Below are 25173 nucleotides of genomic sequence, written 5' to 3' on the forward strand. Positions count from 1 at the left end.
CCGACAAAATTGATTTTCTGAGCTCTCACAAAACAGTATAAAGTTACCCCATTTTGACTGAATTTTTCTGCGCCGCTAGTTAAGTTAGTACATATTGACGACAAGGCGACTGTCTGTCTCCATGAAATACTAAAAAAATCGATAATAAAGCTGAAATTTTTACCGATCATTTCATAGATATTATAATCCATTATAATGGATTTTAAACGGATTATAATTGATTTTATATTCTCTAAAATTAAAGGATGATAATAAATTATAATCGATTGCGTGGTCCCAAAGTGTAATTATAATCGATCATAATGCCAACATTTTTGACCACGAATGGTACGCTTATGGTACGCTTTCAATTATATGGTACGCTTTCAATAAAGTTCGACTTGAGAGAAAACTAAGAAAGATTTAAATAACATCTTTCACCCCCCCCCCCGCCCCCATTGGTTTAGGTTGGCTGAATTTAATTTAGTCTATTTAAGGGGGAGGCTCAGCTTGAGATTAAATTGAGACGAAAATATTTAAATGCGATGCTTCTTTGATGTTTCAGTGATCACACCGCTAGTGTTCCAGCTGCAGTTCGAGCAGGTGTTGTTTGGTAGGGTGGGGTGCCAGGCATTCGCCATGCTCTTCAACATCTACCAAGTGGGCACCCCCCTCTTTATGGTCCTCAACGCAACTGAGAGGTTCATCGCCATCGTATACCCCCTCAGGCTAGCTTATTTTTCTCTTCCACAACAGCTGTTTACAATGTTTGAACAAATCTCTCTTCAGCGTTTTTTTCCTAGTATTGAGTTTTAATAATTGAAAGTTGATGCTCTTTTTAGGAGGATTAGAAACAGGCAGCAAGGCCTGATAATCTCCTACCGTTTATTTCAAGCTATGTAAACGAGTAAATACTATTGTTTGCTGTTCTTGAATCAAGTGGGGGCTTACTATTAGGTAAAATAGGTCAACTAAACTGCAAAGTTTTGAAATCGGAGAAATATTGGGAAGCTTGAGCAATTTACTTGGTCAGAAAACAATATCTTCAGGTTAATTGTTCCGACTTTTGATACGAAAGTAACGGAATATTTGTGCTCGGGGTGGGGTTTTTTTTCTTCAGACAAATTTCGACTTTTTAACTAGCCATTTTTGACGGAATTTTTTATATCATTCGAAAGCTATTGTTGTCTTGAGCTCAACTTTGAAAAGATATTTCACCTGTGATCATTTTTCGTAAAGTTATGGGGGTTTAAAGATTGCCATTTTGGCCAATTTGGGACAATTAACGCGCGATAAATTTCGCGCTATTAACGCGTAAGCGAGATTTAATCCGTCTTAGAAACCGTTCCAAATTGGTTCAAGGAAGCTTATATGCCATAATTGATTTGTTAATAGGCGCAAAATCTATCAATTTGTACTTAATATGACGTGTGGGGGGATGTTTTCAAAATTTTTTTAAATTTTTTTTTATTACTTTGAAATTTTTCATCTTATTAATTCTCCATAGACCTTAAAAGGCAGTCGGAACTTTCAGGGCTTCGCCCTGATACGAGCAGTCTTGTTAGACTTTCGATATGGTTTTGAGCGCTCAAATGAGTTAAAATTGGTTTGAAATGTCAAAATAAGCATTTTTTGGATAATTAACTGTCAGATTCGCTGACCTAAAAAGACTGCCGCCTACTTGGATTTGAACAACATTATTGGTCAACGTCCTAACTTTTTGGGATACTTCTGACCTCAAAACTAAAACTAATTCCTTAAATAATTTTCAGAAGTTTCGTCTTGGCGTTTTTGTCGGCGTTTCTTGTATTATTGTTCCGACTTTCGATACGAAAGTAACGGAATATTTGTGCTCGGGGTGGGTTTTTTTTTCTTCAGACAAACTTCGACTTTTTAACTAGCCTTTTTTGACGGAATTTTTTAATACCATTCGAAAGGTATTGTTGTCCTGAGCTCAAATTTGAAAAGATATTTCACCTGTAATCACTTTTCGTAAAGTTACGGGGGTTTAAAGATTGCAATTTTGGCCAATTTGGGACAATTAACGCGCGATATTTCGCGCTATTAACGCGTAAGCGGAGAAATAATCCGTCTTAAAATCGTTCCAAATTGGTTGAAAGAAGCTTATTTGCCATAATTGGTTTGTTACAAGGAGCGAAATCTATCCTTTTGTACTTTATATGGCGTGTGGGGGGATGATTTTCACAAAAAAAAAAATCATATTTTAGAAAAAAAAATTTCATTTTTTTTTCATTGAAATTTTTAATGTTATTACTGCTCCATAAACCTTAAAAGGCAGTCGGAACATCCAGGGCTTCGCCCTGTTACGAGCAGTCTTGTTTTCCTTTGAATTGGTTTACAACGCTCTTTTGACAGTTCCAATGCAATTTTGAAAATTTGGTGGGCGTTTTTAACTCCATTCCACTATTTTAAATTGAAATTTATTATAGCAATTTAAATCATTGCCCAATTACGAGGGAGACCGCTGCTTTTTTTTACTGCTTTTCTAATTCTGTGAAAAAGACTTCGAATATAAAATCATAATAAACTTGAAAAGTTTCGATTTCTTTTAATGTTTTGCCCGTCTCTTAAAATATACCGTCACATCTGCACAAATACAAAGTGTAACAGTTTGCATGAGGCAAATTAATGTATAGAGCAAGCAGCATGCCTCAATTCAATATGGAACGATATCTAAGACGGATTAAATATCTGCTTACGCGTTAATAGCACGGAATTTATTGCAGGCTAATTATTCCAAATTGGCTGAATTGACAATCTTTAATGATCGAAAGTCGGAAAAAAGATGCTTGGATGGGTTTTCTTTTGAGATGAATTGCGTATCCCTTTCAACATTTTCGACTGAGACCATGATTACGGAACTTTTTGAAGAGCAATGACATCGTTACATCAGGAGATTCTAGTTATGTACCAAAAAAACTCAAAGCATATTCTTGTAACGAACTCCTTTTTTTGCTATAGAGAAAAAGTGTAAAATATTGCTTTTAAATATTAACCTTCTTTCACGATCTGCCTTTGGTTACAATGTCATGTTGAGTTTGGTTTTGTAAACAACAAATACTGTTCTTCAATTTCGTTTATGTTGTTTTTTGGAGGAATACCTCGTAGACGAAATGTCGAACGGGCAACATTGAAAATAGTCGTCACATTTCAGTATTACAAGATTTGAAAATCTCGTAAAAGCGTGAAAATCTCGAAGAAGGTGATTATTTCCAGGGCTTAAGATTGAGATTGGCCGAATTTAATAATTTGGTAGAAATTTGAAAACACTTCAAATTGTCACTAACCGCCGGTGAATTGGGACAAATTTCATATTTCAATCATTTCAAGGAGTTTGTTATAGAAGAAGCAAAATAATGCTTCATTTAATTGCTTTATGGTGAAACGGCAATTTTTTCCTTTTAATAGTTGGTTTTCCACTGTTTTTGTTTCCGGCTCGCCCATGAGTCTGTCGACGATTCGGTCCTTCACCCATGACAATAGCCCTCCTACTTTTTGTTAAAATAAAGGCCACAGCTGAACAATTACGTATATTGCATCATGGGCAGCAATTAATATGTGTGTGAGGTTTTATTTTCTTGATTTGATGCCCAAGCCCCTGATAAAGTTTTTGAGCTCTGTATTTGAAGATGTTCAATCGAATCTGAGATCATTTTTGAATCAAATTCTCGAATTTTAATTTTTACTTAAAGATGTACTAATTTTAGTTTTCTGACTTTCGGAGAAATCGACGCAGTGTTTGTGCTGGAAACGGTTTTTTTTACCGGAAAAATGACGACTTTTCACGAGCAATTTTTGTCAGAATTTGTTTATACAATCTCAAAAAACTCCATCTGCGACCTTTTGTTGTAATCTTTAGGTGTTTATTTTTAAGACAACTTTGCCCAATTTTTGATTTTTTACAATTCATATTTTTTGCCGCGGCGGGAAGGGGGCTATGATGGAGGGACAGAATGATAAAAAAATTTTTATCATTGTAGAAAACTTTATGCAGAAAACCGAAAACAAACTTGAGTGCAAAAGTTTCTTTTCCAATTGCTAAGTGTACCTAACAACTCAATTGCATTTTTGTCTGTTGATTTTTGTTTCTTCAACATTGATTTTTGTTCCCATTTTCGAATAAAACGGAATATTTATGGTTGGTATGGTTTCTTAATAAGTTTTTGGTGATCGAAATGCAAGTTTTTAACAAAAAGTCAAGGCCGAAGGAAGATATGGATTTTTTGAGTTCACATGCAGAAACAAAACACTTAAATTCCAATTACTTTTGTGAAGTTCTGGGAGTTTAAAAAGAAGCAATTCGGACATGATCTGGACTAAATTCTGTGCGCTTTGAAGAGTTTATTCATAAAGCTGAGAGCGTAACGCGAATTATTTTTGCGCGGCGAATTATCCGGCTCAACAAAATCGTTCCAGATTGAAATGACGCTAGTTATATGGGCGCATTAATTTCGTACGATCAATGTTTCACACATGATCTTTGATATTGTCCGAAATTTATAGATTTATGGGTTAAGGGGCAGTAGAAATATTCAGGGCTTTGCCTTGGTAAACGAGCAGTCTTTTACTGCTTTAAATTAAGTTTTTTTTCAAATGATAATCTCCACTTTTAGATATTCAATTCTGCTTCATTTTCACTAACTAGTCGTTCAACCAAAAGGACTCCACCCTGTCGTTATTACATTGTGAGCGGAAAGTTAAATCTTTCTTTACCAAATAAAGGGAAGCAAACAATTCGCTCTTAAAAAAATTGATGTACCAGATGCAAAATAGACAAGACTGCTCGTATCAGGGCGAAGCCCTGAATGTTCCGACTGCCTTTTACGGTTTATGTAGCAGCAGTAAGAACATAAAAAATTAAATAAAACAAAAAATCAAAAATTTTTTTTTCTAAAATTTGAAAATTTTTATGAAAATCATCCCCCCACACGCCATATAAAGTACAAAAAGAAAGATTTCGTTCCTTGTAACAAATCAATTATGGCAAATAAGCTTCGTTAAACCAATTTGGAACGATTTATAAGACGGATTAAATCTCCGCTTACACATTAATAGCGCGAATTATATCGCGCGTTAATTGTCCCAAATTGGTCAAAATGGCCGAAATGGCAATCTTTAGACCCTCATAACTTTACGAAAAATGATCACAGGTGAAATATCTTTTCAAATTTGAGCTCAGGACAACAATGGCTTTCGAATGATAAAAAAAATTCCGTCAAAAATGGCTAGTTAAAAAGTCGAGATTCGTCTGAAGAAAAAAAAACTCACCCCGAGCACAAATATTCCGTTACTTTCGTATCGAAAGTCGGAACAATAACTATTTGAGGAATGTTTACAGCCACTCGAAAATAGTTTGAGTTTTAATCTTATGAAACCCTGAGCCAGATTCCCCAACGAATGAGGAACGCCAAAACGCATTTAAAGGCGACCTTTTTTCTGTTTTATATAAAAACAAGGCAATGCGTACAATATTAAGGTGCTTCCAAAAAAATTACTTGGTATTTAGATGCGCAGTTGGAACACCAACGCTGGTAACTTGCTTTTTGCGAGGCAATGGTTGCCCAAATGATAACTCGCAAACAAACAAAAAACTTAGAAAAAATTTCAAGTTTTTCTTTCAAATTTTTTCTCGGCACTCATTTGTAACAAATTTCAGTGGGTCAATTGATTTCGTGGTTTAAAGACAGCAACCATATGCTTGTGTTTGTATATGTTTGTGATAGCGTTTTACCCTGTTTCTTAGGGGGGGGATAGCTCACTTAGTCATTAAGGGCTGAGGGGTAGTTTGCTCAATTGATCCAGCTTTTAACAAATTATTTTGACCCATTGAAGGTATCAACTGCCTGAAATCAAACGTTAAAAAAAGAAATGCATCATTTATTGCAAAGTTTTGGCAGCTTTTGAATTGGCAAGTTGGCTATGCTCTGGATTAATTTGTGCGCGCTTTGACGATTTCATTCATAATGCTGAAAACGTAACGCAAATTATTTATGCGTTGCGAAGTATACCACGAAACAAAGTCGTTCCAAATTGAATTGAGGCTAAGCTAATCGGTCGTATTTTTTTCACACTTGATCTTTGTTATTGGCCAAAATTTATTAGTTTTCAAAAGTTTATTTTCGCAAGAACTGTTCGATATTGATGAAGGAGCAGTCGGAGCTTTCAGGACTTTGCCCTGATATACGGGCAGTTTTGTTTGAGCTTTAAGATATAGAATAATCTAGTGGCGACAAAAATTGCTGTAAGGAGCTTCAAAAGCTTGGGCGCATAATTCAGACGGTGGAGTTCAATACGGATATTTTTTTTGGCCCATTACGTATATTTCCACTCTGTTCGTTTCGGTCGAGTTCTGAATCAAACAAACTTATCTGCCAAAATATTGGCGGCAACTTAAGGTAAAAATATTAACTTCGGACACAATTTTTGCTAAATTAGTTAAATTATTCGTAATGGGAGTAAAAAAGATGCATAATATATTAGATGTCTTCAATTCAGGTATTTAATTCACATTCAGAGGTAAGTTAAGCCTAGATGAACCATTTCGTTTTGAACGGTGAATGGAAGTTGGTTGTGAATTTTAAATGACCCAAAGTACTTAAGATTTTGGTTCAAAAATTGCGGCAAGAAGGTCTAAACAAGTGCTTCAATTTTAGGGCCTGAATATGTTTTACTTAGTTAGTTAATGAACAAATGATATGTGCATTGCCACTAGGTAAATTGGTCGACAAGTCATTGAGACGACAACACTTGAAAAAGGTTAATGAGAGTTGCATTGATGAGATCGGCTTCAATTTTTTTTTCTTCAAAAATTAGGCTCGGAAAAATTAAAAAAAAGATGCCACGAAAGTTGTTGCTCGTTTTTTTTTGTTAAATTGTTTTTTAAAACCCATATGTCGATATGCTTGTCGTCTTATAACTATCTGCTGATTTCGCAAACACCATATAAGGATCTGGACTCTTTCAGTTTTCTTATATTTATGCTAATTCAGAACGGCGCCGGCGTTAGTTGACAAAATTTTGTCCATATTGCGTCTAAGGAAAAAGAAAACTATAGCAGCGCTTTGGGATTTCACATAAACTTACTTTGAAGGTGTTACTTGAAAAATAACTTGAAAATATAAATGGTACTTTTCCTTAAAAATGAATGGCAAAGGCGCCAGATAGTAGGTTAGTGATGAATTAAGAAAAGATTCAGGTACAACAACTTATTTGAAGCATAGCTAATTGGAAAAAAAGCATAAAAAACTCAAAGGCCAAATATGGGGATTATGTAAATTGTTTGTAAGACACATTTTTGTCCTAAAACGGCCGGCGTCTGCATGTGTTTATTTTTCATTGAAAAAAAAACTATTCTAAAAAGTAACAATGAAACAACAAAATAAAGTCAAACAAACCTAACAATGAGTAATTTTTGTAAGCGTTTTTAAAATCGAATTGAACGAGGGTTGTTCTTTTTACTGACTTAGTTTTTCGATTCTTTTCGGTTATATCCCCCTGAATAATGAAAAAAGAAAATGGAAAACTTGGACAATAATTTTAGGAAAACGAATGTTTTATTATGGGACTGGTAAATACGAAGTATTTTATGGAATTTAGGCTCAAACTGCCTCTTTTTTCTATTTTTCTGTTCTCTCTTCATAAATCTCATTGAAAAATGATAAAAAGTGCTTTTTGTTCCGACTTTCGAAGAAAACGGAGTATTAATGCTCGGTGTGGTTTTTTTTATTCAGTCAATTTTCATCGATCGAAATAATAATTTTCAACAATTTTTTTATACCCCATTGAAGATATCAATTTCTTTAGTTCAAATGTTAAAAGATATTTCACCTTCGATTTTTTTTTGTAAATTTCTGGGGGTTTGAAATTGCCAAACTTTCCATGTTCTGGAATAAATTATGCGCGTTTTGAAGAGTTTATTCATAAAACTGAGAGCGTAACGCAAATGATTTATGCGTGGCGAATTATCCCGCACAACAAAATTGTTCCAAATTGAATTGAGGCTAGCTAATTGGCCGTATTAATTTTGTACGACTCAAAATTTTAAACTTTGATTCTGTCCAAAATAAATAGGTTTTCAATGTTTTCTTTTCCCAAAAACTATTCGATATGAATTAAGGGACAGTCGGAACTTTCAGGGTTTTGCCCTGATATACGAGCAGTCTTGTTTAATTCTTTCCGCACATTTTGCTTTTTCTCTTTAACGCTCTGCATTTGTTAGTAAAAATCAGTCCAATTTTTTTATAAACACTTTCTTTTCAATATTTATATTTTTGGGGGGGGGGGGGCATAACCAATAACCAAAAAGACCGAAAGACCCAGATTCTGTCCTCAAAATTTTTTTCAAAGAACTGACCTTGGATAAAATCTAAGACATTTTCCGTATCTATGGAATTGTTCGAAATTGTATAATTAGCATTTTTGTTCCGACTTTCGATACGAAAGTAACGGAATGTTTGTGCTCGGGGTGGGTTTTTTTTTCTTCAGACAAATTTCGACTTTTTAACTAGCCATTTTAGACGGAATTCAAAAGGTATTGTTGTCCTGAGCTTAAATTTGAAAAGATATTTCACCTGTGATCATTTTTCGTAAAGTTATGAGGGTTTAAAGATTGCCATTTTTGCCAATTTGGGACAATTAACGCGCGATATATTTCGCGCTATTAACGCGTAAGCGGAGAGTTAATCCGTCTTAGAAATTGTTCGAAATTGGTTTAACGAAGCTTATTTGCCATGATTGATTTGTTACAAGTAGCGAAATCTATCTTTTTGTACTTTATATGGCGTGTGGGGGGATGATTTACAAAAAAAATCAAAAATATTTGAAAAAAAAAATTTTCATTTTGTTTTATTACTTTTAATTTTTTAATGATATTACTGCTCCATAAATCTTAATGGGCAGTCGGAACATTCAGAGCTTCGCCCTGATACGAGCAGTCTTGTTTATATATGAAAATTGAAGGATAAGCATTTTTGGTCAACTCGGGTATGCAGAATATAGTCGTTTCATTTTCAATCAATTGTTCTTTTACTTAGATTGTTTATGTAAAACTATTACTCTGCCAAATGAAATGCTATTCTAAGACTCACACTTTACTCTTCTTTTGCCGAAAAATTGCTTTTGAAATAAGTTAAAAATAATGTGCGAAGTATAGCAAAAAGCGATTCAGTTTTTGATTTTGAACCTGCCACCTATTGTAATATATCACCATTTTTTTTACCAAGGAATTCGAAAAATTGAACTTGAATCATTTCGAGCAAGCATGAGAACTTTGGATTCAAAACAACGTGATTAAAAAGCATGTGTTGGATCAGTAGAAAAAAAAGCGCTCCGCACTGAGCGCCCATGGATTTTAATCGATTATAATGGATTTCCGAGACAATAATAATCCATTATAATCCATAACAGATGTAAATTCAGACCACGAACTTGATTATATTGCCAATATTATCGATTATTTAAAAAACAATAATCCATTATATTCGATTATAAACCATTATTTTTGTCGCTGAAGTCGATTATTTCTGCCAATATAATACATTATAATCGATTTGTTTTTGAAATAAAAATCCCTTACAATTCATTATAATTGATTATAATCCATTTTATTTTAAAAATTGAATTCGATTAATTTTGCAGAAATTTTGCAAATTTTGCTGGAAACTTGCAAATTGTATGCTATGCCTTTTACTAAACGCCATTTTCAACGTCACCCCCACAAGTTTTTTTTACCTCCCCCAACTGTGGGTGTCAATCATTAAATCCCTCCCCAAAATCAAAGTATCCCACCCCCTTGGGGGTAAAGAAAACTGGGGGGTTTCAATGAGAATATATAAGACAAAAATTTTTTTAATGTGAAACCGTAACGTACGTAGCAACTACACCAAACGCGAAATGAGATAACTTTGAAAAATGTTGTAAGTTTCATGAATAACGACTCGAAAAAAATCCTTTATAATCGATTATAATCAAATATAATGGAATAAATTGACATAAAAATATTATGATTATAATCCTTTTTTAATGGATTATAATCGATTATTTTGTAAACTTATAGATACTGGCCATATATTGACAAAAAAATCGATAATGATCCATGGGCGCACGGTGCGGTAATTTATTCACAACACGAATATTGACTGCCCGCACCCAGTTTCAAGAGATAACATACGATTATATTATGACTTTAGTAGCTGTATTACTAAAAATGTAAAAAAAAAACTAATATAATAAATTATTAATTGATTATAATCTCTTGATATCATTATCAAAATATACTAAACTTCATCCGAAACAAGGCTTTGCGAAACAAGAGAATAGACCTTAAGCTAAGGTCTTGCGCACCTGAAAATATTAGAAAAAAGTTAGCTAATTGTTATAGTCGGCTTCTATTGAAATCTGATATTCAAATCGAGGGCTAGTCGGAACCAAAAATTATTGGTATCAAAGGAAAGTTTCTTAAGTTTTTTTTTGTTTTAAGAATTTGGGTCCCACTGGTAAAAAAAAACTGGAGAAAAAATGTCTCTTTTTCAGCCGTAAGGAGAAATAAAAAGTGAAATATTGAGACTTAATTCTTTCTAAACGTTCAATCACTGCGTCGTTGCCATCATATCAACCTGGCAATAAAAATCTCTGAGCTGGTTCGAAAAACACTTAAAACAGCACCATGGTGAACGTAGCCTACTCGCAGGGAACAAAAGAACATGTATTATGTAAAGGGGTTACTGTAAATCGATTGTTGAAAATATTTATCAGTTGCCAACAACATTGCAAAAATATTTTTACCATGAAACTTTCTGAACATTTATGATTTTCTTTGCAAAACAAAATACGTACTTGTGTTACAGCAGCAGTTATTTCATCTACTGATCAAATTTTGTAATTGCAGAAAAAGAAATTTGCAAAGAAAATGTTGCATTTCAAGCAAATCATAATAATGATAATGGCCAGGGGCGGATCTAGGATTTTCTCGAGGGGAGGGGGGGGGGGGGCTCCCCCATCAAGATTAGTATATGTATCGGCGCCAAAGGCGCCTTTAGAAAAATTTTAGGGTCAGTCAGCCAAAAATGGATATCTCAAAATAGTACAAAACAGACTTTGGGTCGGCATGGGGTCGAATCCCTGAGGGAGGAAAAGCGTCCCCCCCCAAATCCGTTACTGATAATGGCATTACCTATTCAGAGTAATTTAAATGCTGCAATCGTGTTTTTTTTGTTTGTAAAAATGATACGCCAAAATGATACGTAAAAATGATACGTAAAAATGATACGCCATGAAAAAAAGAACAACAAAGGAGTAGGGTTTAAGTTTAGTGACGAAAAATCATCTCTTAGTAAGAGTTCATCAGAAGTGTGTTTAGGAAGTTCAACCTTCATGATGACGTTGGCTCTGAGTTGATAGAAGACGCTGCTCCAAGCATCAAATTTGGTTTAACACATTGTTTTGAATCTGTTAGTGTAAAAAACTCTGAATCCATTTTCATACTTTTCTTACAAAACACAAGTTGTTTGCGTATAAACCATTGAATTCGGAAAGTTGAAAATATGCGCACCTGCTTCATAAAAACAACACTGTTCATTACGAGGCCAAACTGTACACTTGATAGGCGTACAATTTGCTGTGTGTAGTTCTCTGAAATCTTCAAACAAGTCTTAAAATATTTTAATATTTTGTCGGAACAATCAAAGCAAACGAAAAAATAAATGAAGAACAAAGAGAGCGTCCTTGTTCCAAATTCCATCTTCAATTTACAAAATTTATACTTTGGACTCGTTGATGCACAAGTTGGCACAAAAATATTAAAACAAAAAACTCAGAACTTGTTGTTATATTGAACATTAAAAATTTTCTGACTGTTTTAAAGGTAAAGTGTGTTTTTAGAAAACATAGTTGCGATGTGAGTTTTAAAGAGAAAAGATAACATTTGTTTTTTGAATGCCCCGCATCTAAAAAAAGTGAACAGATGTCAATTAAATCGTATTTTTAAGGTCTAAAATATTATCAATATAATCGATTCCCTTGTTGCACTCAGACACAAAAATGGAATAAATAATTGATTATAATCCATTTTTTTTATCAAACTGAAAATAATTTTAACCCATTTAAAATCAGACAAAAGGGATTTTTTCTACTTCATTTTCGTTTCATGATTTTTCATAAGATTTTCTGCATTTATCAAATTAGTAATGCGGAAGCTTTGTACTGCCTAATCGATTTCTAAACCCAATTTTTCTGAATTTGGAGAATGATTCCGTTAACCTCTCCCATTCCTTAAACTTTTGCTCCTTAGCACACTCACGACTTCACCACAACTTTTGCCCCGATCCCCCTCCCCCCGCCTGATCCAACCCACCTGAACAACCACTCCAGCTCCCATCTGAACCCCCCGCTGAACCACCCACTCACTGACCTGAGCCACACCCTCCCCTCTCCCACACACACCTGAACCAAACCCCCCTTCTCCACTTGAATCAACCCCCCTCCAACCTGAACTAACTCCACTCCCCTACTTCCCCCATTTGAATCAACTCACCCCCTCCCCTCCCCCATTTGAACCAAACAACCCCCGCAACTGAACCAAATCCCCCGACACCTGCCGCCTTCTGAATCTTGAAGTACCCCCCCCCCAAACCTGAATCAACCCCCCTCCACTCCAAAATCAACCCACCCACTTCCTCGCCCTCGTTTGGTCTGGGGTCTGACAGTGGGATGTTGGTTTGGTTCAGGTGGGGGGGGGGGGGGGGGGGGGGGTGGTTAAGGTGGGGAGAGTGGGTTTGGTTCAGGTGGGAGGGGTGCTCAGTTAAATCAAAAAGTAACAGCCACAAAAAAAATCAAAATTGCAAAATGCACAGAAAAAAATTGAAAATGAACAAACAATGATCACTTTTAAGTTAAAACAAAGAAAACACCCTAAGTGCGTTAAAATCCACATGTCAATAAAGTGGGAAAAATCTAATATAACGGAGTTTTCGTGGAGTGTCCTCGAAAAGAAATCAATTACCTTACCCCCCCCCCACACACACACACACACACACTTGAATCAGACCCCCCCCCACTTGAACCAAATCCCCCGCTCCCACCTGAACCACCTGAAGTACCACCTTCCACCCCCCCCCCCCCCCCGTAAACTGAACCAAATCCTTGCAACCCGGGTTTGGTCTGGGGTCTGCTAGGGGGATGTTGGTTTGGTTCAGGTGAGAGGGGGGTTCAGTTAAAACCAAGTAACAATCACAAAAAGTAACAGTAACAAAAATCAAAAGTGCGCAGAAAAAAATTAAACTTGACAAAAAAAAAACAACTTTTTTCAGTTCAAAATGTAGGAAGTGCGTTGAAAACCCCATGTCAAATAAGTGGAAAAAACTCTATTATAATGAAATTTCCTTGTTTTCATCTATAAATGTGAAAAAATAGCTATTATGTTTGATAGGCATAGGCTTTTAATGCTTTGTTAAACATAAGCAATAAAATCAATTTTTAATTGATCAGAATCGATTTTATTTCACTTTTGCAGAACTGACCATAAAACTTAAATTTAATCAAATTTTTTTCATGGAACTGCAATGCGGGACACGATTAAGGTCAGAATGATGCAAGACAAACTCAAAAAAATTCTGGAAATAAGCGCCGCAAAAATTTTTGATAATTTATTTTTCGATTTTTTTTATTTTAATGATTCATCAAAAAATTTAGTAATAGCAGAGTAATCTTTTTGCAGAAGTCACAATTATCTGGCAAGTGGAGTTTTAAATAGAAATTAGACTTTTCAAAAAAAAATAGACATTTTTTTACCTGGTGCACAAACAAAACCCTTGAACTCAAAAATTTGAAAAGGAAAACTCACTTTTTTCTCTTAAAGCTTAAACCAAAATGAATTTTGTTTTGTATGCCACATTGATAAAATAATTTCTTCAAATGGATTTGCAGGAGTTTTTTTGACACATTGCAAAAAGTTCAGAGCTTGTCAATTTGGGTGTTTGCACTTATTCCGCCCAAATAGCACTATTTCAACATTTTGAAATGAAACTATTTTGCTTCAACTTCATTGGCTCGAATTAGCCAATCAAAAAACTAACATCATTTGAAGATGTATTGTTAACAATTTTAAGTCGCTTCAGAATTAGCCACAATTAGCCACAAATAAAGAATATTTTGAAAACTGGTCAATTTTGATTCAAATAATTTACCTAAACACAGAAATTAGCTACAGGAAAAAATGACAAACATCTTCGTAAAATTCGGTCTCGTTAGAAAATAGCTAAAAGTTATTATGATCACATTTGCGAACGAATCAATGCTAACCAAACGAATAAGTGCAATCAGTGTTTTGTTCTACATTAAAAAATTGAAAGCTGCAAAATCGCAAAAAAGAAATTTGAGTGGAATAAGAAGAAAAATCAGTCAATTTTTGCTCTAAAAAACCTACCCATAACCTTCGACTACTTATGGTCCAATTCTTTTTGATTCAAAATACAGAATTTGATAATTTTCGATAAATTGTTCTCGAAAAGTCTCACAACCCCTTCGCAACGCCTTTAAACTCAATATTAAATTGAGTTTAGAAATCCAGTGGACTATTCCAGGATAAATTTATAAAGCTAAGCAAAGCAGGCCAAAAAATTTATCTAGAATATCATGCAAGCATTTCATTGCATTGAAATGCTGACATGTTTTCCTAGCGAAATTTATTTGACATAAACTAATTATGTGCTAAAAAACACAAAAAAATTTTGTTCATGAAACTAATTTTGTGCTGAAACGTTTGCTTTTCTAGGCGTCCCCATTCAACTTTTTGGATATTAAACCCACTTTCAAAATATAATTTTTTAGCGCTTTTAAACATCTGTCGGAGAGCAACTAAATAAGCTGAGTTGCTAAATAGGCCCAATTGAACAATTAAGGAAGAATAGTCATAATAATCATCATCATCTTCATTTTTTGTTTACACACATCTTCGTTAGTTGATACGTTCTCAAGTTTCTATTTTGAGTAGTTTTGTCGGTTGTTTCTGTATTTTGTGGGTTTGCGTTGCTCCGATTGCTTCTTTCTATATTTTCTTACATTGCACTTCATCGTATATTCACCACATTAAAATGCTCGAGCCACTTAAAAACGTCAGAGCTCTTTGACTCCTCTGCAAGTCGACCCTCGAATGGGTACATTAGCAGAGAAGCTTAAGAGCAGAATACAGATCTTTGCTCATTTCAAGTATTTTTCCGGTTTCGGGTGCAAACCATCCGAGAATAAGGTACTCCTTCCGAACTTAGTTTCATGATATGCAATTTCAAACTCCCTTGTGAGTTTTTTGTACAACGCTTTTACGTCTTTTTTTTCCAGAACGTCCAATTAGTTTCATCAAAACAACTTTGAAGCTTTCATTCATCTATATTGTTACCAGTCTCTTCATTTTTTCTTTTATTTTACACGAACTCACATCAGAGCCAACCCGTTCAACTAGATCAGTTGTTCCTCTCATTATTTCAACTGCTTCAACATTTTTGCTTTCAAGATCAATCATAAAATTCCGACTGGCTTAAGTGTTAAGGCCAGCTCCGGAACAGGACACCACAGTTGTACCTTTCAAATAACAGCCGTTCAAAATTGAAATTACTTATGACGGTTTGCCTAAAAGATATTTTTAATCCAGTGATCACTGATGTTCTGTGTGGCTTGAAACCTTCTTTCTTCTTATACAATTTTTTGTTCGCAGATTCTCAATTGTTGCATTTTTCCTTGAGGGCAGGATATAGATAACTGAAGTTAGTTGCCTTGTCCGTTTCTCAAACAGCTTCAATCTTCATTTTCCGAAAAACTCCTTCTATTATAAGCAGTAGAAATTGGCCCTTGAATGGGTAGCAGAAACACATAATGAGAAGACGTCCTCCTCAAGTTAAACTCCTTCAGGGCAGATAGCCACTGTTGTTTTATTTTAGATAAAAATGTTTTCTGAACAATTAAGTTTTCAAATTTTTCAAAAACTTTGGTTCGTTACTTTGTAATTGTAAGTCATGTGGTCAACTATTCCATCCAACAACACGGTCCGTAGAACGCAAAAGATTGAATTTAACTGAACTCCTTGTTTTTGAGCCAATCACAGCTCAGCATTTTGCATGTTGATTTAGTGTTTATTTTCAATCGACTTTCAATTTTAGGGTTTGATTTAGAGTTTGATTTATATTCACTTGGTCAGTTTAGAGGGAAAACTGTTCACATGTACCGAATATTGTGATGTGTTAAATAGGTGGGGCCCTGAAGGGGAGGAGCGTCAACTTCGCGTGCTTAAATCCACTTTTCTGCTTATAAATATGTCTCTCATTTTATTTAAATATTGATCTGGGCATTTTGCTGAACACTAATGAGACCAAGTTAAAATAGTCCCCCTAACTGCTTTTGGGTAGAGGGAGGATGTTAATTTGCTTCTAACTTGGAACTTTCAGCCAAGGGGAGGCGGAGGATGTTAACTTGATCCCAAAAATGTAATCCCAAGGTGAATCAGCTGACAAATTTTAATTGAAAAATGAAACTTGATGTATGATACCCTTCTTTATAACCCGAGGTACCATTGTTCCTTGTCACCGATGAAATGAATTGGGTATTTGTAATTTTTTTTGAAACCAAAGTGGCTATTTAGATCACTTATTTGAATGCGTCACAAAAGCAGAGCCTATACGGGTCTTTTTACTTCTTCCGTCCAAATTTAAAAAACCTCAAATTATGAAAACAGAAATTATAATTCTCGGATCCAATTGCATGAAAAGTGAATACGTTGACGGAAACGTTGGTTAAGAAAAGCGTTCAATTAGCAAACTGATGCAGAACTAATTGTTCAATTAGTAAACTGAGCAGAATCATTAGCAAGAATGCATTTGTTAAAGCAGCTTGAAATAACCGATGTGACCGACAATTTTAGCCATACAATTTTCATTTATGAAAAGTTCAATTCATACTTCAGAGAGACCACACACAGGGGCGGATCTAGGGGGGGGTGCGGGTGGTGGTGAGGCGGACGCCCTCTTCCCTCAGTGATTCGACCCCCTGCCAACCCAAAGGGTCCCCCCTTTGGTACTTTTAAGAAATCCATTTTTGGCCGACCGACCCTAAAATTTTCTAAAGGCGCCTTAGGTGCCAATAAATACTAATTTTGAGGGGGAGCGCGCGCCAAAAAAAACGCGATTTTTTTGTCAAAGTTTTCCAAAAAGTGCCCAAAAACGGCTTTTTTGACCTGTTTTTTCTAAAAATTGCCTGCGGCGCAGAAAATTTGGCCATAACAGGGTCTTTTTACTGCTTTGAGAGAGCTCGGAAAATCAATCTGATCGAACTAAAAAAAAGGTAGTCAAAATTTTCGAAAATTTTTTGAAAATCCGCCCCCCTCGAGAAAATTGTTGTTGTTCCGACCATTTGATAAAAGTGGAGGAACCTTGTAATCGAGTTTGTTTTTTCCTTGCTTTTCTTTTTGCTTTCCACGCGAATCAGGTACCGCAAAAAATCATCGGGATGGATTTAATGATGTATCATAATAAAGCCCTTTTAGTTGTGATTCGAACGACATTAAAAAAGATTTGAACGAAAATTTTAAAATTTAGTTCATTTTGTTGTTTTCATCTCTTCTATAAATTCCGGTTGATTTGATTAGTAAAAGGCGACTAATTTGGATAGAAAACTGTGAAAAAGGCAGCATGGCTGACATGACGCTAAAGAGTTTATAAAAAAAATTAATTTTGATATAAGAGGTCAGCCTCTGATCAATTTTTGTCTAACTTTGTCTGAAAAAAAAAAACAAATATTTGTCTGAAAACTCCAATTTTCTCACAATATTGAGAAAGTTTTTTTTTTAATTTGATTTTTAAATTCAACTGAAGACCGCAGTTTTAATATGATATCACACTTGGCCCCCTACGAGAATTCCTTGAGCTTAAATCGACACAAATCCGAAGTTACTTCCCCGTCATCGAGAGTGGTCGTTGCAATAAACAATGTAAGCATTTTGATCCTGATTAATTTCGATTAATTTTGATCCTGAGTTATTTTGCTAATCGCTGGTAAAAATTACTTATTTTTCATTTAACTTCACAATAGGTTTCTAAACAACGCCACAGACTGAACATTGATTTTTAGCTTCAAATATGTTTTTTTTTCTATTTACAGTTTTCCAGCGAAATGAATTATAGATCTGCTGATTCAGTTTTCTCGAATCTGCTTCGATTTAATAAACAAATGCCGGCCATACAAGATTCACTAATTTCCAAAACGTTAAAACAATATTTTTTTCAATTCGAAATTTGAAAAAGATTCATAGACAATTGTTTTTTTTTCTCGGGTTCCTGGTCTCATCAACTTTTCTGAGTGTCGGTGGCCTATTTTTTGCTTAATTTTGTACACTCGAGTGATGAAATTGTGGCTTTGTGGAGCATCGGTTTTGTAGACGTAAGGCGTATTTTTGTGTTCAAGCTTAATTTACGTCAAAGCAGTTGGATGTTTTTGCAATAAGATTCACAAAAACAACAATCATCGCCGGTTACTTGGCAAGTTGCACCGAATTTTGTGACCATAGTCTTAAAACAACACAAAAACATCTTTTTTAGATTAGTTTTGTTTTTTCTGCGTGGTGGAATGAAAAAAATCTGAAAAAAAATTCTCAGACATATTTCACAGTCATAGTAAGAAAGCCCAATTGGAAAACAGTTTTTGTATAAAAATCACCAGAAAAACGAAAAAAAAAGTTGAAAAATTAATTTTGAAATTTGCTTGCAGAAATTTTGATTCATTAAAGGAGGCTACAAACTCAAAAAGTTAGTTTTATTTGAGTAAAACTAAGCTTTTATGGCTTCAATTAAGCATAAATAAGCTTTTGCGTGCCTACTTAACCTCACCTTATTAGATTGAAATAAGACTAAAATTCAAAATTTTTTAACTGGTTTTACTGAACATCGGGAAAATTTTCAAATGTTCAAATCATGACGTAAACAACTTTATCCTGATATATGACTCGACCCGTTCCGATGTTTATTTGTGTCACTGATGATTGAAGTTTTTCAAAATCCGCCCAGATTTCAAAACTTTAAAAAAAAATTTGATTTAACTTCTCATTCAATCATAAAAAACTAACAAAATTTAAAAAAAGATTTGTTAATACTCAGTCTGAACCCTATGTTTTTATGCAAGTAAAAAAAGAAGTAAGAACACATTCTGTTTCCAACAACTAGAAACAAATTTGAGCACATTAAGTACCAAATGCAAATTAAGTTTCACGTATACATAAAATCGGGACTTTGTCATGACATAAAAGAACTTCTTTTAATTGGTTTTGAAAAAAACTCTTGATTGTATAAAACTTCTTGATTTTTCATGATCAGACAGAAATACTTGAAAAATCTCATATATCAATTACAATATTTATGATTTTCCTGAATGCACAATTTCTTTTATTAAAAACCCTTTGAAGAAAAAGAAACAATTTCCACAGACTCAACTATTTCTTGGTGGTAGGAACAAATTAACCGCATTTTCTTGTTTCTGAATCTTCTCTTCTATTTCAGGTTATTTTTTTACTTTCACGCTTTAGATACCTTTTGAGTGGTTGGAAAATTTAGTCTGACATTGTTTTTGTTCCTCTCTTCAATTTGAGAGCTACTTTTGATCATTTGTTGATGTTTTCTTTTTTATTAACTGTTTTGCATTTGCTGTTGTATTCAAATCTGTGAAATGGTATATGAAAATCAAAAAAAAACCAAACCTTGAAACAGGTTCTAACAATTTTAATTTCCATACAAAATTCAACCTCTAGAACAAAAATTCAGCTGAATGCAAATGTTTGCTGACATAAATTGTTTCAAAATTTTTTTTCAAAAAATAGATAAAATTGAAACTATGTACACGCACTGAGGTTGCGTGGATAAAAATCGACAATCGTATTAAATTTTTTGCCTTTATAATCAATAGAAGAAACAATTTGGGATCACGCAATCAACATTTTATGCCATATTATTTTAGCCGACTATGGTCCATTTAAATCCCTTCCATAATGTATAAGTTTTTTCCAATTTTTCTGCAAAATTAGCAGAATTTTCTGCATTTCTCACCTTAAACCTGCTCAAACAAACTTTTTTTAAACAAAACGATATTTTTTTAATTTTTAACAAATTTCACACACTGAACAGCCTTATAAATTATCCCAATTCCCGAAACTCAACGCCTTGAATTTTCCATCTCGCTCAATTTTGTCTTCCTCACGCTAACATTTTCCCCTTTTACCTATCAAATTTTTATTCTCCCGCCAAAAAAAAAAACAGAACCATAAATTAGGATGGCTCAAGTGCTGGAGGGAGAGGAGCATGCATAATTGCAAGAAGTAAGTTTGGGAATGGAGTTGGTACAAAAACAATACAACATCTCATTTTAATGGTGGCAATTTTCAAGTTTGTTTGCAGACTGGTGAAATTTTGAAATGTCCGAAACTATTGCGACTGATCCAAATTGAAATTGTCCTCAATTCAACTTGGAGCGATTATGTTTTGCGGGCCTATTAGTCACGCATAAATAATTCGCGTAACGCTTTCAGCAGTATGAATACAATCTTCAAATTGCGCATAACTTAGTCCAGAGCATGGTCAAACTAGCAATTTTCAAACTCCCAGAAATTTTTAAAGAATTGAACGGATTTAATTTTTTTTTACTTTCGATTTCAGGAAGTCAATATCTTCAATGGGGTATAATAAAATTTTGGTGATAAATAGTGTTTCGATTGCCGAAAATTGACTGAACGAAAAAAAATAAAAGCATAAATGTTAAGTTTTTTCCCAAAAATGTAATACAAAGAGCGATCAGGGATTGCCCTGATATACAAATAGTCTTGCTAGTTGCGGTTTTCCACGAAAACGACGGAAAAATTGTGCTCGGCATGTTTTTTTTCCATACAAATTTCAATTATTTTACAATCCATTTTTGACGGAATTTGCTTCCGCTCTCAATTTTTTTCCTTTGACCTGAAAATCAAAATATGGTTTCATCTGGTCATTTTAAATTTTTTTTTAATTTTGCGAAACTCGTTCAAATTTGGCACTATTTTGTCGAATATGCAGTTTTTGAAGCGCCATTTGAATTTTCTCATATAGAGCTAGCAATTTATTGCTTGTTTTTTGTTGCTTGGTTTTATATTAGCAATTTTGAAACCCTCATAACTGAACAAAAAAAAAACATCGTCAGGAGTAAAACATTTTTTTGAATTTGAGCTCAAGACAACAATAACTTTTAGATGGTTTAAAAACATTCCGTCAAAAATGCTTAGTTACAGTCCAAAATTTGCTGAATAAAAAACCATCCCAAGCACAAATATTCCGCACTTTCTTAGAAAGTCGGAACAATTAAAAAAACATCAATGAAGTTTATGCAATCATTAATGCGTCAACCCAAGCAATCATATCACTTGTAAATAAACTTTTTATCAATTTTTATCAACAGTTTTTCCTTTAGAGCATTAAAGTGCAGTCGGGTTTTTGACGGCTCCGCTCTGTTATGAGGAGTTTTGTTTGTGTAATTGTGTTTTAAAATGAAAGCTAATTATCTAAGGGCGCCTCAAACTGCACATCATTGACTCAAAAATTTTGAATAATGGCTCTGCACATATCTTAGGTTCACTAGATTCAGTAAATCTAATGGGCTATTGTACTAACGGGCTCTGTATAATTTTTGCACTCTGCTGTCTATCAGTTTGATCTTGACTTCACGTGAGGAGAAAATTAACAACAAAAAACAAAAATTGTGTTTTGACCTTTTCATACGAGCACTATTTTTATTGTTCCGAATTTCGTAAAAAAAAGTAACGGAATAATTCTGCTCGGCTGGTTTTTTTTTCTACAGACAAATTTCGTCTTTTTAAGTAGCCATTTTTGGCCTAATTTTTTTCAATTCATTCAAAAGGTATTGTTGTCATAAGCTTTAATTTGAAAGTTAATTCACCTGTGATCAATTTTTGTAAATTTAAGGGGGTTTAAAGATTTTCATTTTGCCCAATTTGGGACAACTAGCGCGCGATAAATTTCGCGCTTTTAACGTGTAAGGGGAGATTTAATCCGTCTTCGAAATCGTTCCAATTTGGTTAAAGGAAGCCTATTCGCCATAATTGTTTTTTTTAATAAGAGCGAATTTATTACTTTCTACTTTATATGGCGTAAGGGGGATGATTTTCACAAAAAGTTCCTTTTGAAAAAAAAATAATTTTTGTTTTTTATTAAATTCAATTTTTTCAAGTTATTAATGCTCAATAGACCTTGAAAGGCAGTCTGAACCGTCATGGCTTTGCCCTGATACGAGCAGTCTTGTTCCATTGATCAAAGAAAATAACGAAATTTAAAACAATGGAGTGCGGTTTTTTATTCAAACCAGTTTTCAAAATAATAGCTTTCGAAGAATTTTCATACTCCATATCAATTAAAGCTGATATTTTACCTAGCTTTTCAAAGTGGTCTATGCTGCTGAAAAAGTAACGCAAACTGTTTTTGGGTGGATCATTATCCCACATCTATTAACCTTCCAAATTGAATTGAGGCGAGCTAAATGACAATTTAAAATTACAGAATTTAATTTTTTATTGTTTTAGAAGATTTTTTTCTCGGCGACCATTAGAGGGAGTTCTTATATCACAATAAAACTATTAATGTACTTATTTCAAAATCAAAAAGAATTTTTACTTGCACCCATTTTTGTACTTTTATTGGGGTTTGAAACTTGCAAATGGGAAATGAAAGAAAAAAAAATTGAAAAACTTACAAAATTTTTCAGTGTTTTGAATTTTTATTTAATTTTCTCAAAAAAATCTCTTCACCCGGACGCTAAAGGGCTGTCGGAACCCTCAAAGATTCATCTTGATACAAGTCTTCTTTAAATTAATTTTTGTTTTTTTAATCTGTCTTTCGTATAAAAATTCTTTGATCAGCAGATAAAAAATATTATAATTGCCACAATCATGGTGTCTTTTTATTTAAAACAAATGTAGGTTTTTTTTGTATGAACCATGTGAGATCCGAGAATTTTTTTTTTGAAAAAATTTAAGTATAAGAAACTCATTTTTTTTTCTTTTTTTCTTACCTAAGTGCTTTTCAAAGAATACAAATTAACGTTTCTATGTTATCGAAAGTATTTTATTTGTAGATATTTGAGAAAGTGTATTATTTGTAGATATGATGAAGTATTTCATGTGTACTGTGTACAGCTTTTTTTATTTATGCATACTTTTATTATTTAATCATGAGATATGAAATCCTTTTTTTCTAAACAGTCTTCATAATCGCAAGTACCTTATGCCATCTTTTCCCGCACCAAATGTTAACTTGATCACAAACTTGTAATTTTGATCATTAATATCTCAAAAAAATCTATTGTGATCGATTTTAATGGATTATATTGAACGAAAAATATAAGGATAATCGATTATTATGTAAAATTACTAATACTGTCTCTAACAAACTTCACCTCATTTCATTTGAGGGGCGACATAAAAGCTGCTAAAATCAAGTCAGCTGAAACATGTGAAAGGCAAATGTAGGTACAGTAGCTTAATTTGACAGTTTTTGGACCAAAATTTACAAGGCGAAAATCACAGGTTAACCTAGAGTAATTTTACTTCTGAAAAATTGTCGAGAATGATGACATTTTTTAATCGACTTAATTTTGTCACCGATCAAAAATTGAGGTAGTTGTTAGCAGAAAAAGAGTGTATACCTAATAATGTGCCGCATTTTGACTGTTAAAACATCGTACCTCTCAAAAATTGTGCCCTTTTGCTTTAATGCATATTTCAAGTCTAATGAATGCTTGAAAAAAGCTCTCCAACTTATTGGAAGCACTAGAGAAAAGAGCTAACCTTTCAAATAATTAAGCAATAATTTATAGAATTAAATATCATGTCAGTTGAACGCTTTTACAAACGCGCAATGGTTTTTTTTCACGCAATTGTTCCCCTCTCGGCTGACAAGTTTTTACAAAGGTTCCCTTTTTAGGTACATACATTAATCCAAACTAAATTTCTATTATGTCCATTTGTTTTAAATTTTGAGTGAGTGCTCCCGCCGAAAAACGCATTTTTTTGCCCAAAACTTTTCAACACAGCTCACAAACGGCTCTGTTTTTTCAAAAAAAAGCGGCGCAGAAAGTATTGCCAAGCATGGTCATTTTAAAATTTATGGAAGCTCGAAAAACTCAAGAAATGGTTGACCTAAAAACCTTAAAAGACCTTTTGAAAGGAACACTGCGCCCGCCACTTTGTAGATTTTGACAAAAAAAAACATTTAATTTTTCTAGACTGACGGAGCTGATAACTCGGAAGCGTCTGCGTTTGGCATCCGCTTTCATCTGGTTGGTCCTGGCAGCATTCGGCGTCGGCTTCATGTTGGGATCCGAGGTGCAGACGAACCCTGCCACCAACTCGGAGTACTGCATCGTCAAACTAGTCGGACTCAGTTCATCCCAGTCCGGTTAGAACAAATGAGAGAAAACTTTCAGCCAATTTTCTTAAAATTGCAATGGTAGACGGATGCTGTGCAAGTAGCACAGAATGTTCCGATCTGATTGAAAAAAAATTCGAAGTTAAGGAAATTGTTTTAAAGATGAAAAAAAAATTATGATTCCTTTTTATATAGAAATATAGAAAAGCATATTGAAATAGGCGAAGAACCAACGAATTGCTAATTTTTCGTTGAAATTATCGTAAAATTCAATGGTCAGTCTCTAATTACTGTCTTAAGTTCTAATCTAATTTAGTATGAGAAGCAAAAAATTTCAGCGGATCAGCGGACAAACTTTTCAATTCCTAATCGAATCTCAATTACGACCAAATGGGTTTTGGGTGATTGACATGGGGACGCTTAAACTGCTTTCCCTTAAACTGCTAACTGCTTTTGGGATAGAGTGTTAACGTGGTCCCAAAGTTAATAATATATATACTATCGAAAAGCCTAGAATGTGTACAACTTACAAAAAAATGTGATTGATAAAATACATATATTGCCCAAATTTGGCCCTCGTTTCTGATTGGCTGTGAAATGATTAACTTGCTCCAGTAATCAAATGAACTTTATACCCCCTAAACCGAATGGGGTTTGATAGTTCAATGGAAAAAAAGTAAAAGTCGATATTAAAATTTTGGAAAAATCTTGCTCAACGCATTACGAGGCCAAACAGTTTGTG

At 34.0% G+C, this 25173-nt stretch overlaps 1 protein-coding gene across 1 annotated transcript in view; it reads left to right on the forward strand.

Moving 5' to 3' along the window:
• The window catches only part of LOC134842277 (uncharacterized), a 50001-nt gene that overhangs the window by 21753 nt on the left and 3075 nt on the right, over positions 1-25173 (forward strand). The window contains exons 3-4 of the mRNA XM_063858547.1: positions 545-707; positions 24289-24461. Of these exons, the coding sequence (XP_063714617.1) occupies positions 545-707; positions 24289-24461 (336 nt within the window). The remainder of the gene's footprint in view (positions 1-544; positions 708-24288; positions 24462-25173) is intronic.

Source organism: Symsagittifera roscoffensis, chromosome 3, assembly GCF_963678635.1.
Source record: "Symsagittifera roscoffensis chromosome 3, txSymRosc1.1, whole genome shotgun sequence".
NCBI lineage: Eukaryota > Metazoa > Xenacoelomorpha > Acoela > Convolutidae > Symsagittifera > Symsagittifera roscoffensis.